General features: G+C 39.6%; 2 protein-coding genes across 3 annotated transcripts; one reads left to right on the top strand and one right to left on the bottom strand.

Annotated features, from left to right (window-relative positions):
* Positions 1–645: 645 nt before the first annotated feature.
* LOC147557570 (putative arabinosyltransferase ARAD1) lies at positions 646–11,647 on the top strand. 2 transcript variants are annotated; one of them, XR_015234061.1, is made up of 5 exons: positions 771–792; positions 7,002–7,985; positions 9,655–10,020; positions 11,033–11,407; positions 11,453–11,647. XR_015234061.1 is itself a non-coding variant. In XM_086658384.1 (4 exons), exons 2-4 carry the CDS (start codon positions 7,020–7,022, stop codon positions 11,219–11,221), a joined length of 1,521 nt encoding a protein of 506 aa, XP_086514510.1. In that variant the 5' UTR covers positions 646–792; positions 7,002–7,019; the 3' UTR covers positions 11,222–11,647. The 2 variants fall into 2 exon arrangements, 1 of the variants encoding a protein (XP_086514510.1); XM_086658384.1 differs by having other exon boundaries at positions 646–792; positions 11,033–11,647.
* Positions 11,571–13,562, bottom strand: TIP5;1 (tonoplast intrinsic protein 5;1). The gene is made up of 3 exons (XM_086658385.1): positions 12,991–13,562; positions 12,172–12,419; positions 11,571–12,077 (listed from the first exon to the last, which is right to left on the bottom strand). The coding sequence occupies exons 1-3, from the start codon at positions 13,142–13,144 to the stop codon at positions 11,688–11,690; spliced, it is 792 nt and encodes a 263-aa protein (XP_086514511.1). The 5' UTR covers positions 13,145–13,562; the 3' UTR covers positions 11,571–11,687.
* Between the last annotated feature and the right edge of the window lie 4,855 nt (positions 13,563–18,417).

Genomic DNA, 18,417 nt, shown 5'->3' with positions numbered 1-18,417 from the left:
AGTCAAACTTTGAAAAGCTTTGATCACTTTTTGTCTTTTAGTGAAAAAGAGTCATTAAGTCACAAATTTTGTCAAGGATCTTGTACATGTAGCACTCCCGTTGAGAGAATAATACTTCAGTTATACAATTACAAATCACATCAACAATTCCTTCAGCATAATCTATCTGTTGCTCAGCGATAACCGTAAGTTCATTAATAATAGGCTTCTAATTGCTAGTAAGTTCCGAAATGACAAGATCGTAAAGTTGCATAATATCTTCCGCGAAAAGTCGCAGTAAGTCTTTGTGCATCTAGATGCCATAGTATCCGACGAAAAAATGGTAGACTGGAAGAAGAAGAAGAATCGAGAAGAATAAATCTCAAAAATTTCTAGATCTTTTGAGAGAGAAAATGAATTTCTGTGAGTAAATGTATAATGAGAAACAAAAAGATAGAAAATGAATTGATTGCTAATTACTTACAGTCTTAAACTTTACATAACATTTACTTGTAATATTTTTAGACATGACTAGAGTCAAACCAAACCTTACCCCAATAGAGTACCACTTTTTTGGGAGGTGCTTTTAGCATCCCTTTAGCATATCTTGTGTTGGCAAGTTACCAAAACAAGAAAAGAAGAAAGAGAAATTTTAAATGCACTCACTATTTTTGTTATAATACACACACCTAAGGTAATTATTGTTCAAGTCAAAAGGAGATGTGAGTGTGTCTGGTGGAAATGGTAAGTGTATATAACGTTTGAAAAGGAACTCTTGTTGATTTATGCATCTATATCCCGAGTTACCGTAGAGTAGAAAGAAACTCATCAAAACCCTCCTTCTTCCCTTTCCACTCTCTGCCGCACAAGTTCTCCTCATCAAAACCCTAATTTCTTCTTCATCACTCCAATCAGTCTTGGGAATCAACAACATCTAACCTCACTAATCACGACAGAGGATAGTCATTACCAATCTGCCGAGTGATTAGTTCTTCACCCAATCGTCTTTGGTAAAACTTCAAGACCCATCATTATTACTTGCATGCAATCTTAACCAGCCCTTTAAGGAAGTGGTGCGCGTTGGTGGTACATCAGCTCGAAGTGCTAATCAAGGCAGGCCGGCAGCTACCCCGAGATCTTACCATTCACGCATAAGATCGCATTAAAGGTACTCCTTCTCGAAATCCTTTCATCTTCTTTGTCTTTTCTTGGTCTTCTCTCTTCTTTCTTCTTTTTATTGTCTAGTTTTTCTTGTCGTTTCGGTTTTCGGTGTTTCTCTCTCTTCTCGCTGCGTCTTCTCTTTCCCTCCGGGATGTCAATCGTCTTGTCCGACGAGTAGGCAGGTAGGGTGGTTGGCTCCAACCAATCCTTGAGCATGCATGTTGTTTACAGGTTTGATCTCTTCTTTTGGACCCTCCCGCTCCTCTCCATATATACCCTCACTTGGTCTTCTTCCAGCCCATCTGCCTCCAAACCTTTCCCCTCTTCCCCTTATTTCATCACTCCTTTCTCCCCTTCTGTTTATACCTCCATCCTCATGGCAACCCACTTCGCTATTTCTCCTAGAGGCCACCTTTCACTTCGCTATCAAAAACCCTCCACCAACCATGAACTGCAAGAGACATCAGAGGGTTTTGTAGCTAGGTGGTGCTGTCCGGAAGAAGCATCACTAGCTCAACTCCGAAGGATGTTGTACCCCATCACTGTATTCTTTCGAGATTGCTTCTACTCCTCTTTGGAGGGTCCTATCAACACCTTCCTCATAAAACCCAAGAGCCTTTTTGTCCTAAACACTATCAACGCAGGTCGACCTTGGATAATGAGGGGAAGACTTCTGGTTCTTAAGCAAGTAGAACTCCCTCTTAATGAAGCAGTCGACGACCTATATTTTGAGCCGATGTGGTGTACTTTGTATAAGCTACCATTGGCCATCCAAAACAAGGAGGATTTAGATGTTATCTTCGAAAGGATGGGCAAAATAATTGAGTTAAAACCAAGGAGCTTAGGATTTATCAACAACAAGGTCATCAAGGTGCACTTTATGTACGATGTTCGTACCCCTCTCCTTGCTGTCATCAACCTCCTCTTTGCTGATAGAGAGTGCAATATCAACATTAGCTACCAGAAGTTCCCGGGAGCTATTTGCCAAACCTGTAGGATTATTGAGCACCCTCTTGGCCACTGTCCTGATGTGGCTCCTATTCTGCATTCGGATGATGATGACGACTCAAGTTACGAACCGATGGAAGATATTGAGGAAGATCCCCAGAACTTCATTCCAGAAGAACCAGTCATTAGGGCTCCACCACCATCGCCAGTTCAGGCCCATAACCATATTAGTCTTAGGGTTACAACCACAGGCAAGAGAGTGCGTACCAGCTCCTCCCACTTGTCGATTAGTTCATCTGATGAATCCCCCCACTCCCCTCCACTTCGTGCTCGCTTGATAACCGAGGAAGAAGCCAATCATTTGCTTGAGGAGTCCAATGTTCTGTACCAAAGCCTTGACATCATCACTGCTCAAGGAGAGGAGGGTGCCTCTAGACCACCTGCCTAGTCTTCTTCGTCTGTTTGTTTTTCTGTTTTTCTTGTGTGTTTTTTAGTTGGTTTTTTGTCTTATTCCTTGTTCTGGTACATCTGCAAGAGAAAGTTCCCCTCGGGTTGATAGTGTGGTGGCCTGGTCCCCACCTTTTGGTTTCTCTTGCATAGTGTACCGGAGGCTAGTCTGTTCTTGGAGGTGCCTCTATACATTGGGGTGCCTCCAGTTTAGTTAGGGTCTTGTGTTTTTGTTGCTTTGTAGGCGCCTCTGTTTAGGGGCGAGCCTTGTGTTTCTGTTTGATTAATAGTAGTACTTCGGTTTCTCTGTTTTATTTTGTTTTTGGTATTGATTCTCCTCCGTCCTCTCTGTATGGACCCCCCCCCCCCCCCGGCCTGACACTATGATTCTTCACCCCACTAATCATAGGTCTGTTCCCACCCATAATTTTATTAACCCCACTCACACAGACCCACTCTCTCTTCTGTCCTGGAACGTTAGAGGTTGTGGCAACTTTCTTAACAGAAAACATCTCTGGACTATGATCAAAGAACACTCCCCAGACCTGGTCTTTCTCTCTGAGACGAAATGTATGAACATGAATATAGATAGACTTCTCAATCTCCATACAAGTTACAAGAAGTTCACGGTGGAACCAATCAACAAATGTGGTGGTCTAGCCCTTTTTTGGAACCCGAACATTGACCTCACTGTGCTCCATGCCTCCCAGAACATTATCCACGCGTCCTTGAATCTGAATGAGTCATCGGATGAAGTACTGATAACTTGCTTTTATGGGTGCCCCTATAACAAAGATAAACTTAGGCCTTGGGAGACTCTTCAGAACTGTTCCCCTTTATCCCCTACCCCATGGCTAGTTATCGGAGACCTCAACATCATCATGCATCCGTCAGAGAAAAGTGGCCCTCCCAAACCTCTTTCTACTAAGGCCAAGCAAATCTCATCTATTATCCATGAGCTCGGTCTTCATGACTTAGGCTTCAGTGGATCCCCCTACACCTGGACCAACCGTCAATTTCATGGCAATCTGATTCAAGAGCGTCTTGACCGAGCTCTTGCTAACTTGCCGTGGCTCTCCTCCTTTCCTCACTCCAACATTAAACACCTTCACGGGGTGGGATCGGACCATCTGCCAATTTTACTCTCCACCAACCCCCCTTCTTCTGTGAGCAGAAAATCTTTCAAATTCATCAGAACCTGGATGTCCCACCCAAATTGCAAAAGCTTTATTCGTGAAAACTGGAGTGAGAACCATTACCTTATCCAACAAAAACTCAATCACCTAGCCATTAAGTTATCTCAGTGGAATAAAAGGGTCTTTGGTCATGTCGAGCAAAAAATCAAAATCCTTACCTCAATAATTCAGTCCACGCATAACCATGAAACTTTCCATCATCTGATGTCCCAGCTGGAAGAGGTGTACAATTTTCAAGAAAGCATCTGGAAGGAAAAGTCAAGAGTGGCTCATGTCCAGCTGGGAGACAGAAACACTAAATTCTTCCATGCCAAAGCCATCACCAGAAACCGAAAAAACAACATCACTTCCATAAAAAGAGAGGACAACTCGTGGTGCTCTGATACCCAAGAGATTTATAACATCTTCACCTTCAACCTGGGGAAAATCTCCACCTCCACCTCCCAAGCCTCCCCAAGCACCATTAAACTCTTGTTCACTGCCCAAATATCTGCTTCACAGAATTCAATCCTAGTTGCGGCTCCTAATGACGATGAAATTCGGAAGGCTACTTTCTCCCTTAAACCCGAGGCGGCACCCGGGCCGGACGGCTACCCCCCATTCTTTTACCAATCCAACTGGGACACGGTGAAAGAAGATGTTGTCCAGTTGGTTAAATCCTTTTTTCAGTCTACCTTTCTTACGCCCTCCACCAACCACACTCACATCTGTCTCATTCCCAAAACCAAATCCCCACAATCCACTGCAGATTTCAGACCTATTAGCCTGCTCAACACCACGTATAAAATTATCACCAAAATTCTGGCTAACCGATTGAAAATTACTCTGCCAGACATCATCTCTCCCTTTCAAGCTGCTTATGTTCCGGGTCGTCAAATCACGGACAACATAATCATGAGCCAGGAAATAACCCACTCCTTCAAAAATAAGCGCGGCTCGAAAGGTTTCTTTGGCTTAAAGCTTGATATGTCTAAAGCCTTCGATCGGGTAGAATGGAACTATCTTGAAGACATCATGATAAATCTTGGTTATGATAACCATTGGATCAAGCTGATTCATTCCTGTATTTCTTCTTCTACTATGGCTGTGCTCATCAATGGTAGACCGGGTTCGTCTTTCAACGTGTCTAGAGGTTTAAGGCAAGGAGATCCTCTATCCCCCTTCCTGTTCGCTTTAGCCATGGAAGGTTTTAGCCGTTTGCTGGACTCCCCGGATAGCCCTCATAAATTCATCGGCTTCTCTATCCCCCGTTCTTCCTTCAATATCAACCATTTACTTTTCGCTGATGACTGCATTATTTTTGGGCGAAACACCCTTGATAATATCAACAATCTTATCAAGATTCTTACCTTATTTGGTGCGGAATCCGGACAAATCATCAACTATAACAAATCCACTATCTTCTTTTCCAAAAACACCCACCCCAAATTCAAACGCTTGATCACCAAATCACTCAAGGTGCACCAGGCCTCTTCCCTTGATAAATATTTGGGCACAAAACTGTTCATCGGTGCTAAGAAAAACCTTGCTTTCGAGTCACTTATTGATCAAATTCAGCATAAGCTCTCGAAGTGGCAAACCAACCTCCTCTCGCAAGCTGGCCGCACGGTAGTCATTTCGACTATCACTGCCGCGGTTCCCCGATATCAGATGCAATGCTTCGCCATTCCGAAAGGCATCAGCAATCGCATAGAGACCATCCAACGGTCGTTCTGGTGGGGAAAAAAGAAATCCATTCACACTATCAACTGGGCTGCCATCTGTCGCCCTCGCAAATCTGGAGGTCTCGGCCTTCGGAAACCTCTACTTGATAACGAAGCTTTCCTTTGTAAACTAGGGTGGCGACTCCTTAAATTTCCCAACGCTCCTTGGGCCCGCCTGCTTCAAGCTAAATATTACCCGAAAGCAGCCAAACCATCTTCACCTAAACAAAACCACTCGTGGTTTTGGAAATCGTTGGCAGACCCTCTCAGTAAAACTTCCAAACTCACCTTTTGGGATGTCAATAAAGGAACCAAAGTTAGTATCTGGGATGACTTCTGGATACCAAATCATAAACCTCCTACTCCTAACCTCTATAACTGCCCCTTCATTACGGTGAACCAATTGATATCTAACAATGCATGGAACGAGACTCTGATTCAGCGGTTTTTCAATGAGGAAACAAGCAGGGCTATTCTAAGTATTAATCTTCACCAGTCCGCGGATGACACGATGATTTGGACGCTGACCAACTCAGGTAAATTCACTATTAAATCTATGTACAACTATCTGATTTCTGACAATCGGGAAGAAGAGACTATCGATTGGTCGTTTATCTGGAACATTAGAACCATCCCTAGAATTAAACTCTTCCTTTGGAAGTGCTGCACTACTAGTCTTCCAGTTAAAGATAAAATCGGTAAATATATCGGTAACAACTTCAAATGTTCGTTCTGTGAGGAACGGGAAACGTTAGATCATGCCCTCCTGCACTGCAATTTCGCGAGAGCAGTTTGGTTCCATTTCCACGTAAGAACTGAAGGTCTAGCTTCGGTGCTAGAATGGATTAAGACTTGGCATACCCTAGATGATCACACCATGGCGCTGCTCGGCAAAATTATGTGGTTTCTCTGGAAAGCAAGATGCGACAAATGTTTTGGTAAAAATGACAGTAAGCCCTCGCAAGTGATAAGGAAGATTCAATGCTATTCTACTAATGTCCAGGACGATCATATTCCTATACGGGTGGCCTCTCATCCGACATGGCAACCCCCTCCACAACCCTTCCTCAAAATAAATGTAGATGCATCTTTCAGAAAATACACAGACCCGGCAGGTATAGGCTGCATTATTCACGATCCGAAGGGAGACTTCGTCATTGCTAAGGCGGAATCCATTAGGGGACAGACAGCCGAGGAATGCGAAAGTTTGGCGATACTGAAGGCAGTTCAATGGGCCCAGGAACTTACCATCGCCCACCTCATCGTCGAAAGTGATAATAACAATCTGATCAATCAGATACACGATAGTACCAAGACCATCAACTGGCAATCTCTGCAGCATATGGTGCAAATCAAAGCTCTCTGCACTAACTTCGAGCAAATACAATTCCACTATAGTCCGAGAAAGACTAATATTTTAGCTGATGCATTAGCAAAGTGGGTGAGGAAACAAAGGGTCAATCGAACGTGGCACTCGAAGGCTAGCATGAGGAGTGATTTGATGTTGTAACTCTGTTCTTTTCTGTTGCTTGTTTGTGTATTTCAACAAAAAAAAAAAAAAAAAAAGAAAGAAACTCAAATCACAATGTCTGATCGAACCAAAACCAGAAAACACAAAAAATCACTCTCTGCTTCTTCTTCTTCCTCCTCCTTTCTCCCTCTCTCTTCTTCTCCTTCTTCCACCGATGTGGAAACCCTAAACCTATCTCCATTCCCATTTTATAACACTATTTTAACCTCAAGAATGGCTAGAAAATCCTTCCTCAAACCTACCCTTGCAACCATTCTCATCTTCTTAGCCTTGTATGCATTCTTCAATACCTTCCTCTCTCCTATCAACCCTAACCCTTCCAAATTTGATTCCACTAATTTTCTCTTTGATTCCACGAAATCTTTCTCTCTCTTAAGCACAGATTCCTCCTCCCGTTCTCCTCCTTCTGTTAAGGTCTATCTCTATGATCTACCGCGGAAATTCACGTATGGTGTTGTAGAGAGTTACCTGAAAGCTCGTGATTCTCTAAAATCCATTCCAGTTGATGATGTTTCGACTTTGAAGTACCCAGGGAATCAACATTCTGCTGAATGGTGGTTATTTTCGGATTTGATTAAAGAGGATCGTTCTGGGTCTTCAATTGTTAGGGTTTTTGATCCGGAAGAAGCTGATTTCTTTTATGTTCCGTTTTTTTCTTCATTGAGTTTGGTTGTGAATCCAATTAGGGCAGCTGAGAATGTAGAAGCTGTTTATAGTGATGAGGAAATGCAAGAGAGTTTGATTGATTGGTTGGAAGATCAAGTTTATTGGAAAAGGAATAATGGGTGGGATCATGTTTTTATTTGTCAAGATCCAAATGCACTTTACAAGGTGATAGATAAGGTAAAAAATGGGGTTTTGCTTGTTTCTGATTTTGGGAGATTAAGAGGAGATCAAGCTTCACTTGTCAAAGATGTCATTTTGCCATATTCTCATCGCATTAATCCATTTAAAGGCGAAATTGGAGTGGAAGGGAGGAAATCATTGCTCTTCTTTATGGGGAATCGGTACCGGAAAGAGGTATATATCTACTTATTTTCTTTATCTATACTAACTTCATCAAACAATTCACTTTGGATGAAGTAACTCTTTGTTTAATTCATAGGTTATTAATTCATCTGTACTAATACTTCTCCACTAGGTTTTCAACTAGGTCTAGAAGTTAGTATATATATATGAGTTAATTTGGCAAACATTGGATTATAGTGCTAAACAACCTACAAGATGGTAGCTCTAGATTATCTAGACAACATGTGATGTTCTTTTGCCTTTCTCATTTTATGCGAACTACAAAAACGCATAATCACAACATGTTCTTTATCGAATTTCCTAATGTTTTTTCTTTTACTTTTCACTATTGCGTATTTTGTGGTTTTATGCCTTTCTTGTGACTAGATTAATATTACGTGGTTATGCTGTCAATGATTTTTGGTTTCAGACTCATTTTAGGTACAAATCTTGTCATTTGTTTGTCTGGTATACGTTGGCTTGATCTTTTGTTGAAGAATCAATTTATAAACCTTATGTAGCACTCAGCAGAAGCGTGAAGATGATGGGAATAATGAGTTTAGATTCCATGATTATGTCTGTATGGATTTGTACTCTGTCTTCTGCAACTGGCTAGGCTAGTTTACACAGTGGAGAACAAAACCCTCTTGCCATTGCTTTCTAACTCTAAACTAGATGAATGGTGACATTTAAAGATAACACCTAATTTAAGATAAGAACTAACTAGATGTAGCTAATAAAGTTATTTTGATTCCTCGGTTACATAATGGTAGGTAAACAAGGGTTACTTCAATTAAACAAGATTAATTCATTGGACAAGCATTTTAGTAATCCTTGTTTATAAAAAATAATGTATTCTTATAAACTGTCTTCTCCAATTGACGGGCCTAGTTGATATTGGGGAGAACAAGTCTTCCCTTGGTTCCCGAAAGTAGATAAACAACAACATAAAAGATTACTCTTAATTAGAGATAGCTGCTATTAACAGCAATTAGAAGAAGAAAATAGAAACAAATGGGACTCTTCTAGTCCTGGGATCTATTGTCGGACCCTCATCTGTTGTCGGTCGTATAGCCCTCCCATGACGATATTTGATTTCAAGAGCAGCTTACATATTGAGGGAAGAACTTTGTTACATGAAATGTTTATGTGATCAAGCTTCTGTTCGTTGCGCAAATGTTCAGTATTGTCTTATTGTCCAATGTTTAAACGTCACATAAGATTCATTCAAATTATTCAAAAAAAACGGCACATAAGATGCGCATCGATGCGTACACCTTGAGGCAAACTGTGGGTGTACCACATCAGAACTTACGCCGTGGTTTTGAAGTAACTTCTTTAACTTGACTGTTAAAAAAATAATTTTCTGTAGTACTACAAACAAGTTCAATAAAATATACACTTGATAGAATAAAATACTATTACTATATTAAAATATATGAAATTAAAGCTTCGCCTCTTTACTGCCTCGCATTGTCAAAGAAAACTGCTTTGAAGCGTAAAAACGCTTTTAAACATTGTTATATGTTTTTTTTCTCTTCCAGTTGTAAACATGAGTAGTAATAGCACTCTTCCTTTAAATGTTTGACCTTCTGGATAAGAGTGGTTGGTTTTTTTATATAGCTATATCATTATATGAAAGAGTGACCACTACAGATAATCTAACGGTCATTTATTACAGGGCGGAAAAGTGCGTGATCTACTCTTCCAAGTGCTTGAGAATGAGGAAGATGTAATTATCAAACATGGAGCACAATCAAGGGAGAGTCGACGTATGGCAACACAAGGAATGCATTCATCAAAGTTCTGTTTACATCCTGCTGGAGATACACCATCAGCCTGTAGACTATTTGATGCAATAGTGAGTTTGTGTGTTCCAGTGATAGTGAGTGACCAGATTGAGTTGCCATTCGAAGACGCCATTGACTACAAGAAAATTGCAATATTTGTAGACTCTGGGACAGCAGTAAAGCCAGGTCATCTGACGAAAATACTGAGAAAAATAAGCGACGAGAGAATTCTGGAATACCAGCAAGAACTAAAAGAGGTATATTGGTTTTATATGTTTTTAGCTTAACAAGGAAAACATTTTTAAGCCTCCATGTTTTACTTGAGTCGGGGAAGCTAATTACTTTGTTATTTTTTTTTTTGAAGCCTTTTTTTTGAAGCCAATTGCTTTGTTATTTGGTGTCTCCTTTCTCGTAGATGCATACTAGATTCTGGATATCCACTTCACTTCCTAATACTGATGCATGTTTACTGTTTTCATATAAACTTGTGGTAGTTACAGTTATATTCTTCTACATTCGACATGTTCCAATACAGATCCAGAGTATTTTTCTGCGTATAGCAGAATTGGTGTCAGCAGTTACTGAAAGCATAAATTAGTCTTAAACACAGGTGTTGCCTACTTTTTTTACATAGACTTGGTTGATTGAAAACTCTCAACAGCAAGTCGTGACCGTCGTTATATTTAGCGGTGGAGCTACATGGAAACAGCTGAACCTTGTTAAAAACTTGAAGTGCTTAGGGCCTTTCTTCACTCCACCTTGACATGCTTTTCTCGAATGACAAACTTTCTTGCATATAGGATCAGAATATTCTGAACTCGGTAGATGTAGGTGCCCTGTTAGATGTTCAAACACTGGATTGAAAAAAAAATTACTGCAACTGTCTGAAGGGAGATGAAGGTTTAGTTGCTTTTCAGCTCTAACATAACAATTTAATGTAGTATCAACTAGAACCTCTCTACCATGACTTTGTTTAATGTATTCTTTTTGTCTTTCATATTAATACTGTGCAGCCCCACGTTTCGATTCTATCAGTCAAGTAGTCTTTGAAGCAATTAGTGAGATGTGGCTTTGGTCCATTGATTCAGTAATTGAGATATACTCGAGTAGTATTATCTCATCTATTAGCTAGTGCATTTCTCTTCGGTTACAAACGTGTGGTTCTGGTACTAATTTTCTACTGATCATGGTTTACAATGGCATCTTTTTATGAATGTAAGTAATAAAGTAATACGTGTTTTGATCAATTTTATGATGGTGGTTGTACAGGTGAAACGATACTTTGAGTACGAAGATCCAAATGGTACAGTGAAGGAGATATGGAGGCAAGTTTCAATGAAACTCCCACTTGTAAAACTGATGATTAACCGAGACAAACGTATCATCGGAAGGAGGGAAGTTACAGAACCAGACTGCTCTTGCCTCTGCTCCAACAGGACTTTATCCATCAACTCATAACAACCTCCAACTAATGAATTTTGTTCCTTTTTCAGTGACATCAGCCTGAAGAGAATATGCACCATATTATAGTCTCTCTCCTTCTTCCTTCATGTTAAAGGTAATGTTCGTTTTTTCATTTTCCTAAATGGAATCTGAAATCTGACTTGATGCCTGTGTTGACTCAAGTCAGATTTTGAAATGTTTGTTTTTGTCTTACTCGGGTATCGGGAAAAACAAACACCACTGTAGTGTTTTTTTAGATGAGGGCAAGGAAGATACAGTAGAGAGTTTTGATTATTCCTTGTAAATTGTACTCTTGTATATGCCAGAAAAAGAATAAATTGAAAAGGTAAACACAGATGCTCTAATATGAATGTATTTGCTTTCATATTCTTCGATTGTAAGACTCAAATCATAAATATATAAATTATATGATTCATACAATACAATGTTGTGATATAATGGTGTGGGGCTCCGTATGTTCTTAAAAGCCAATATTTTGACCAAGATCATCTGCCGACAGGGTTGATTTCTCAGGAGGAAAGGTTACGTTCTCATAGAGTAAGCCTGCAACTGCTGCCCCAATGAGAGGGCCGACCCAGTAAACTGCTTGGTTCTTGAAACTACCGTTTATTAAAGCAGACCCAAATGAGCATGCGGGGTTCATTGAACCACCAGTAAATGGACCCGCTGCTAATACATTTCCACCCGCCATGAACCCAATTGCTATGGGTCCAATTGCCCCGAGTGATGCCCCTCGCCTTTGATCCGCTGCAGCGTACACAGTGGACACTAGGGCAAACGTCAGCACACCTTCAAGTATTGATGCTCCGAATCCTGTCATTTCCACTGCAATTGCATGGGTTGGGATTACCTGAGCCGAAATGCATATATTCATCTTATTAGATATCTGGTTCAAACAACAAATATCATCTTTGAAGAGAAGATAGAAGGAATGAGACACTCACATGACCAGCTGTACCGAGTTTTAAGAGAAGGCAAGCCACAGTGGAAGCTACCAACTGCATGATCCAATAAAATATGGCTGTTGGAATGCTAATGTGTCCTCCAACAGCCAATCCGAATGTGACTGCTGGGTTGACGTGTCCCCCTGCTGATATGTAAACTGCCGCTGACAAAGCAAAAACATTCGCAATGGCAATCACTACTAGACACGATGGATCTGTTGTGGTAACATCCCCCGGAATGAGTTTACCTGTAAAATATACACACACAGTACCCAAATTCATACATGCATTTTTTAAGTTTCTCGTTCGAGTGCTACAATTTCCACTTGTTCCATATAATAAACCAAGTGTTGTATATTAAACTATCAAAGTTCCAAACTATATTATCTCTCATCATATACGTAAAACCAACCGTGCTAAATAGCCCGACTTTTGAAGCCAGCCACAGCCCGAAAGGTGACGTAGGCAACCTCAATTGGTCCGGCTATTTCTCACTCCTCAAGCCTGCACCAATTGTGGCTACCCACATCCCCTTCCACACCATGGTCACCCACGAAAGTCGGGCCATTAAACATTTTACGTGTTAAAACACCCCAAAGACAAAACTTAGGGTGGAGTGGCATATATTTTATCTGCTATTTTAGTACAATTATCATGGTTAGCCAGTAAGTTGGTGATTGTTACACTTATCACATCAATTTTCAAACTAAACTGCGTAATCATAAAAATTCTCTAACCCTAAATAATAGATTGAAACACATGTTGTTTGTAAGAGGAAGAAGATAGGAATAATAATAATATTAAATATAAAATACTCACGAGAAGACATGGCTGATCCGATAACGATGAAAACAAAAAGGAAAGTGGAAATGAATTCTGATACATAACTCCTTAGTGCCCTCTTACTTACTGAATCTCCTAATCTCTCTGCTAATGTCGCCCTTGATACCATTACTTTATTCATCATCATCATCTTCCTCTCTAACAATAAATTATATATCTTCTGTGTACCCACAAATCAGAGAGAAAGCCAATGATAAATTACAGAGAGAGAGAGAGAGAGATTAGAGAGAGAAAGGTTAAAAGTATATAATAATGATCAGACGGGGAAGGGTGAGTGGTGTTTATATAGAAATTAGGTGAGAATGAATTTGTCGTGAAAGCAAAGAGACACGTCGGTCTCTTCCTTTGAGAATTTCATCCCTCCCGCTCAATCTGCGGGGACTTTGTTCGTTATTTTGATTCAAATTTCTAACCGTCAACTAGCCTCTCACCAACGGTCATTTTGCTTTAGGAGGCGCTTGTATCTGTCTGTGAATGTAATCAAGATGAAGCTTATTATTCTATGACACAAACCATACTTTTTGGCAATTTAGATTTACCCACTTATCACTAATGGTTGGTTTATAAGGCGTATTCATCTTTTAATTGAAAATTTGGAGTTCCCATTTCTTACAAAATAAGAGACAAAGAATAGAACTACGAGCATCTCCAGCCCCAGCCTGTCTTAGGCCGAAAAAACCACTTTTTCACCCAAAATTTTTGGCCTCAGCTCAGCCTCTAATGTTCAGCTCCAGCCCCAGCCTCAGCCTCTCTTGAGGCCGAAAATTTGTTCATGTGGGAAACGCGTGTGTGGACTTTTACTTGGTGAGCGAAAAACGTGTGTGATTTAATGTATATATAAAACACGTGTTTGAACTATTTTCGAAATAATATTTTTTTTTCCAAGGTTGAAAAATTATTCGGGGACCGACATTTGGTGGGATGTATTTTAATTATTAATATTTAAGTTTTTCTAGAATTTAAAAAAAAATTAAAACTAATTAAAATTACAAAAATATTATTTACTTTAAAAAAAAATAAAAAATAAAAAAATGGGAGAAGATCCTAGCCGTTGGATTTTATCCAACGCCTAGGTTCACCCCAACATTACCGTTGGGACTCCCTAACGGTCATGTTGGGGAGCCTACAGTCGCCCCTAATGTTAGCGGCGACTGAAGGGGCGACCCCAGCCTCCGCCCCAGGCGACTGGGCCTGGAGTGCCGGGCAGAGGCCATAAATTTGAATTTATGGCCTCCGCCCTGCTGGGGCTGGAGTTGCTCTAATTGTATCCGTCTCTAGCTACATTTGTTACTCATTTTTCCAGGTTGTGTGGTTCTCTCTATCTCACCCTCTCGTGCGAAAACTTTTGCCATAACTTTTATTGCCCGTTGTTTTTTTTTTTGGAGCAAAGCCTTTCCATTCAAGATTAACGTTACAAAGTCAGTACTAGAGTTCAGAACGTAGGGTAAAAAACATTCAAATTGGTACTAAAGCGTAACAAATTTAACATTAGAAGGACCATTTCGTCAGAATAGACTAATGGGTGGTTAATACCGAAGCGGCCAAATTGTGCGCCTCCTGATTGGAATTTCTCGGGCAGTAACAGATTTCAATTGGGGCTCCTTACGTGCGTATACGTAGGTCGTTGATCTCAGTGCTTACCCTCCACGGTGCGTCTTGATCAATGTTGGTGATTAAATCTAAAACAACGCTAACATCCCCTCGAGTATATAAGAGCTTAATCCCATCTCTTCTGCTAACTCCATCCCCAAAGTAAACCCTAGAATCTCGTTGTAGATGGCTGATCGAGGTTGTATTCTTCGAGCTTTACTTCCTACAACATTCCCCTCTGAATCTTGTGCAACGGCCGCGCATGACGCCTCCTCCTCTTTAAATGATCCATCAAAGTTCATTTTGGTTGAGTCATTCGGTGGAGGACACCACTGTTCATCCTGCAAATCTCTATTAAAGCTAGAAAGAGCATTTAGACTTTGGATATACCTGATTGATTGTTTCGTTCTCCACCAACAACGCCTGAGATCTGGTGTTTTTTCCTGAAAATGAAGCTCATTCCTCTGCTTCCACCATTCCCACATTAGTGAAGCTATGTTATACCAAAGACTATCATTGTTTTCTTGTTGTAACAGTATCTGCCTGAGATAACTAATCGACTCTGTGTCTATCAGTTGTAGGTCAATAAGGCCTGAGATGCCCACCAGCTCTTTGAATCTAGGGCAAGCCGAGAACAAATGGTAAGTAGTCTATGGTTCTTATGATCACACATCTTACAACTTTGCTCTATATTTTGAACCCCAATTCCTACTTTACTTAGTGTTGGTAAGCCTCTGTGGATGAGTTTCCATATGAAATTTTGGATTTGAGGGATCATGTCTTTTTTTTATGAAAACTTTTTCCATGGAAACTCGTGAGCCTCTAAAGTTATGGCTGGTCTAACTTTAATAGTTGAATAGTATGATTTTGAGGAGAATTTACCTGTGGGTGTTGGTTTCCAAATTACCTTATTTTGTTGGTGATGTTGTGGTAAATTGATCTCATGGATTGCTTCTGCTGTATTTTGATCAAAATATTGATTTATAATTGAACTGTTTCCGCTTTTTGTGTCCTGTATAATCAGATTAGACACCCAACGTATATTCGATGGAAGCTCATTTAGAATAGTAGGAATATGATTTTGTGTTAGGGATCCAAGAATCAAATTTAATTTTGATCGAAGTGCCATCCCCTATTGTCCAAATGATATTTTGCCTCATAGTATTCTTAGTGATGTTCATGGCACGCTAGAAATTTGAAAAATTATTGTGCATATTTTCAGTCCAGTAGTCATCCTCTTTAACGTATTTGCACTTGAGTAATCTGACCCAAATTAACTGCATTTGAGTTATGAATCTCCATGCCATTTTGGCTATGAGAGCCTCATTCACTTCTCTAATGGACCTTATAATTAGGCCTTCATACTCTTTGGGACTAGTGGTTTTCCCATCTTATAAAATGTAGTTTACGCTCTTCCTGGGAGTGTCCCCACCAGAAATTACGCTCAATTCTCTCTAGTTGGTCCATATATGAATAGGTAAAGTTTGGTAACTACAAGGATACGTACAGAAAGATGTCAGTACTGATTTTATAAGAATAGTGCGACCTGCCTGAGATATTAATTTGTTTTTCCAACCTGCGAGGGGATTATTAAATTTATCAACTAACCAGGTGTGATTTTGGATTTTGTTACCTTGCTTGAGTATGAGTGCTCCTAGGTACTTTGCTTGATCGTTCACCACAGGTGCATCAAGTCGGTTGTTGAAGGCTAATTTGATGGTATCTGGTACACCCTTGCTGAAGTAAAGGGATGATTTCCTTGCCAAATAAAATCAGGTCGTCAATGAATAATAAATGTGATATGCTGGGGCAGGCCTGATTTAATTTGTATCCTTTAAACATTTGTTGATTTTCATAATGAGCAATCAGGAGCGAGAGTGATTGCGAGGTCAGGATAAATAGATAGGACGATAGAGGGCAACCCTGACGCAGGCCTCTTGAGGCCGTAAAATTGCCCACCAGCTTGCCATTAAACTGAATGCAAAATCTAGATGAAGTATTACAAGACATGATGAGACTAAGAAGTAGGTCGATGAAGCCTGTTGTCTTTAAAACTTTTTCTAGAAAAGGCCAGCTAACTCTGCCGTAATCCTTGGCCATGTCCATTTTGAAGGATATAATCCTTCAGTCTGAAATAGATATCCTTCCGAATGAGTGTCATTCGACCAAGATGACAATGCGTACAATTTGTTAGTTAGGATAACGATGACTTTATCCGGAAGATCATTGATGGGCCTAAAAGGTTACACTAAAAGGTCTACACCCGCAAGTATACGGGCGTCAAGTAATAAATCCGGTAAGACTGGGTCGATCCGCAGGGACTAAGTGAAACCTATTCTAAGACTTAGAAGTAACACGGTTTTTTTTTTGTTTGAAAATTGGTTTTGGTGATTAAAGATATTAAAATACTAAAACAAATAAAAACGGTAAACGGATCAATGGGGGAGAGGACCTAGGGTTTAGGAATTCACCACATAAAATCACATTCAGACCCAATAATTATCTAATCACCTCTTTTTTTTTATAACTCAAAATTCAAGGTAATGAACTACCCGAATTCCGGAAGATGTATTCGTTAAAACCCGATTGATAATCATAAACTTGTAATTGTTGTATTTGGAAAAACAAATCTCTAAACTATTGACTATTAATCGATAAGCATACACCATCAAAGAACTTAATCTAAGAATGGTGTATCGAACTAAAAATATAGACAATGAAAAGAAAACAAGTTTAACTAACTAAAACAACTTGAACTTTTAAACACAATCAAGAGAATTAATCACACAAAAATGGGTCTTTAAATGCTTAAAAATGGGTTTCATCCTAGCCCTAGATGAGATGGTTAGCTAATCAAAATATGAGATTAAAACAAATATGAAGAATAAGAGAGAAAATGGAAAAAGAATGAAACTTTCTCACTGATTTTCCCTGTCGCAGCCAAACATGCCCTAAGGGAGCAGTTTTCTCGTCTTCTCGGAAGTATTTTCTCTCTGGGAAAATTATTTTCCAACAAGATTTTCCCTGGCAAAACAGATTCTTCTCAACACTAATCTCCTTCTCTGTTTTTGAACATTCTCTCTCTAAAATTTCTCTCAATTTCAAACACAGATGATTAATAATAAACAACTCAAGAGAAATATTAATAAAATTCTTCTCTGTTTCATTAATTTCTCTCTTTCTCACCCTACAAATCATTCATTCTCTCTAAGTTTTACTCTCTTAATCTCTCTCTCTCACTATTCAATCTCTGTTTTCTCACAAAACAAAAATAAGAACAGAAGAAGAAGGAGATGAAGATGATGATAATGATAACTCTCTCTTCTTCATTTCTCTCTCTCTAATATTCCTGTTTAATTGAGCTCCCGAGAGGTCCCCAAAGATGAGATATCCTAGCCTCTATTTCTAAGCTCCTTTACATTAGAAGAAGAAACTCCCCAAAACCCTCAATCTCTGTATAAAAATCCAGCAAATCAGCAACCAAATCTCCCTCTAAAATATTTTTGGAATCCCATCTTCTTTCCTTCTTCAATCTATGTAGAATCAATCTCTCTCTACAATTTTAATATCCCTTTCTCTCTTTACTGTCGAAAATAACCATGAAGATATTGGAGAATATCTCCCAATCTTATCCCTTCAATTACTTTGGGATTTCTCTCTCTTAGAAAATCTGATTTCTTACATTGTAATGACTTTCCATCTCCACTCCGCTTTCCTTGAAGAATTTATGAAAATCTTTTCTTGATCGAACTTTTGACTAACAACAGAAATCCCACTGTGATCTTTCCTCCATTAACACCTCTCTGTTTTTTT

Source organism: Eschscholzia californica, unplaced genomic scaffold (genome assembly GCF_041429995.1).
Source record: "Eschscholzia californica isolate CP2 unplaced genomic scaffold, dmEscCali1.0.p SCAF_2, whole genome shotgun sequence".
Taxonomy (NCBI): domain Eukaryota; kingdom Viridiplantae; phylum Streptophyta; class Magnoliopsida; order Ranunculales; family Papaveraceae; genus Eschscholzia; species Eschscholzia californica.
This window is presented reverse-complemented; position numbering and strand designations above follow the sequence as displayed.

What these genes read in the sequence shown, in the direction of transcription:
- LOC147557570 (XM_086658384.1), top strand. Translation starts at nt 7,020, where the DNA reads ATGTCTGATCGAACCAAAACCAGAAAACACAAAAAATCACTCTCTGCT. An exon ending in GGAATCGGTACCGGAAAGAG is followed by an intron (nt 7,986 to 9,654) that starts GTATATATCTAC and finishes CATTTATTACAG; the next exon opens with GGCGGAAAAGTGCGTGATCT. An exon ending in ACCAGCAAGAACTAAAAGAG is followed by an intron (nt 10,021 to 11,032) that starts GTATATTGGTTT and finishes GTGGTTGTACAG; the next exon opens with GTGAAACGATACTTTGAGTA.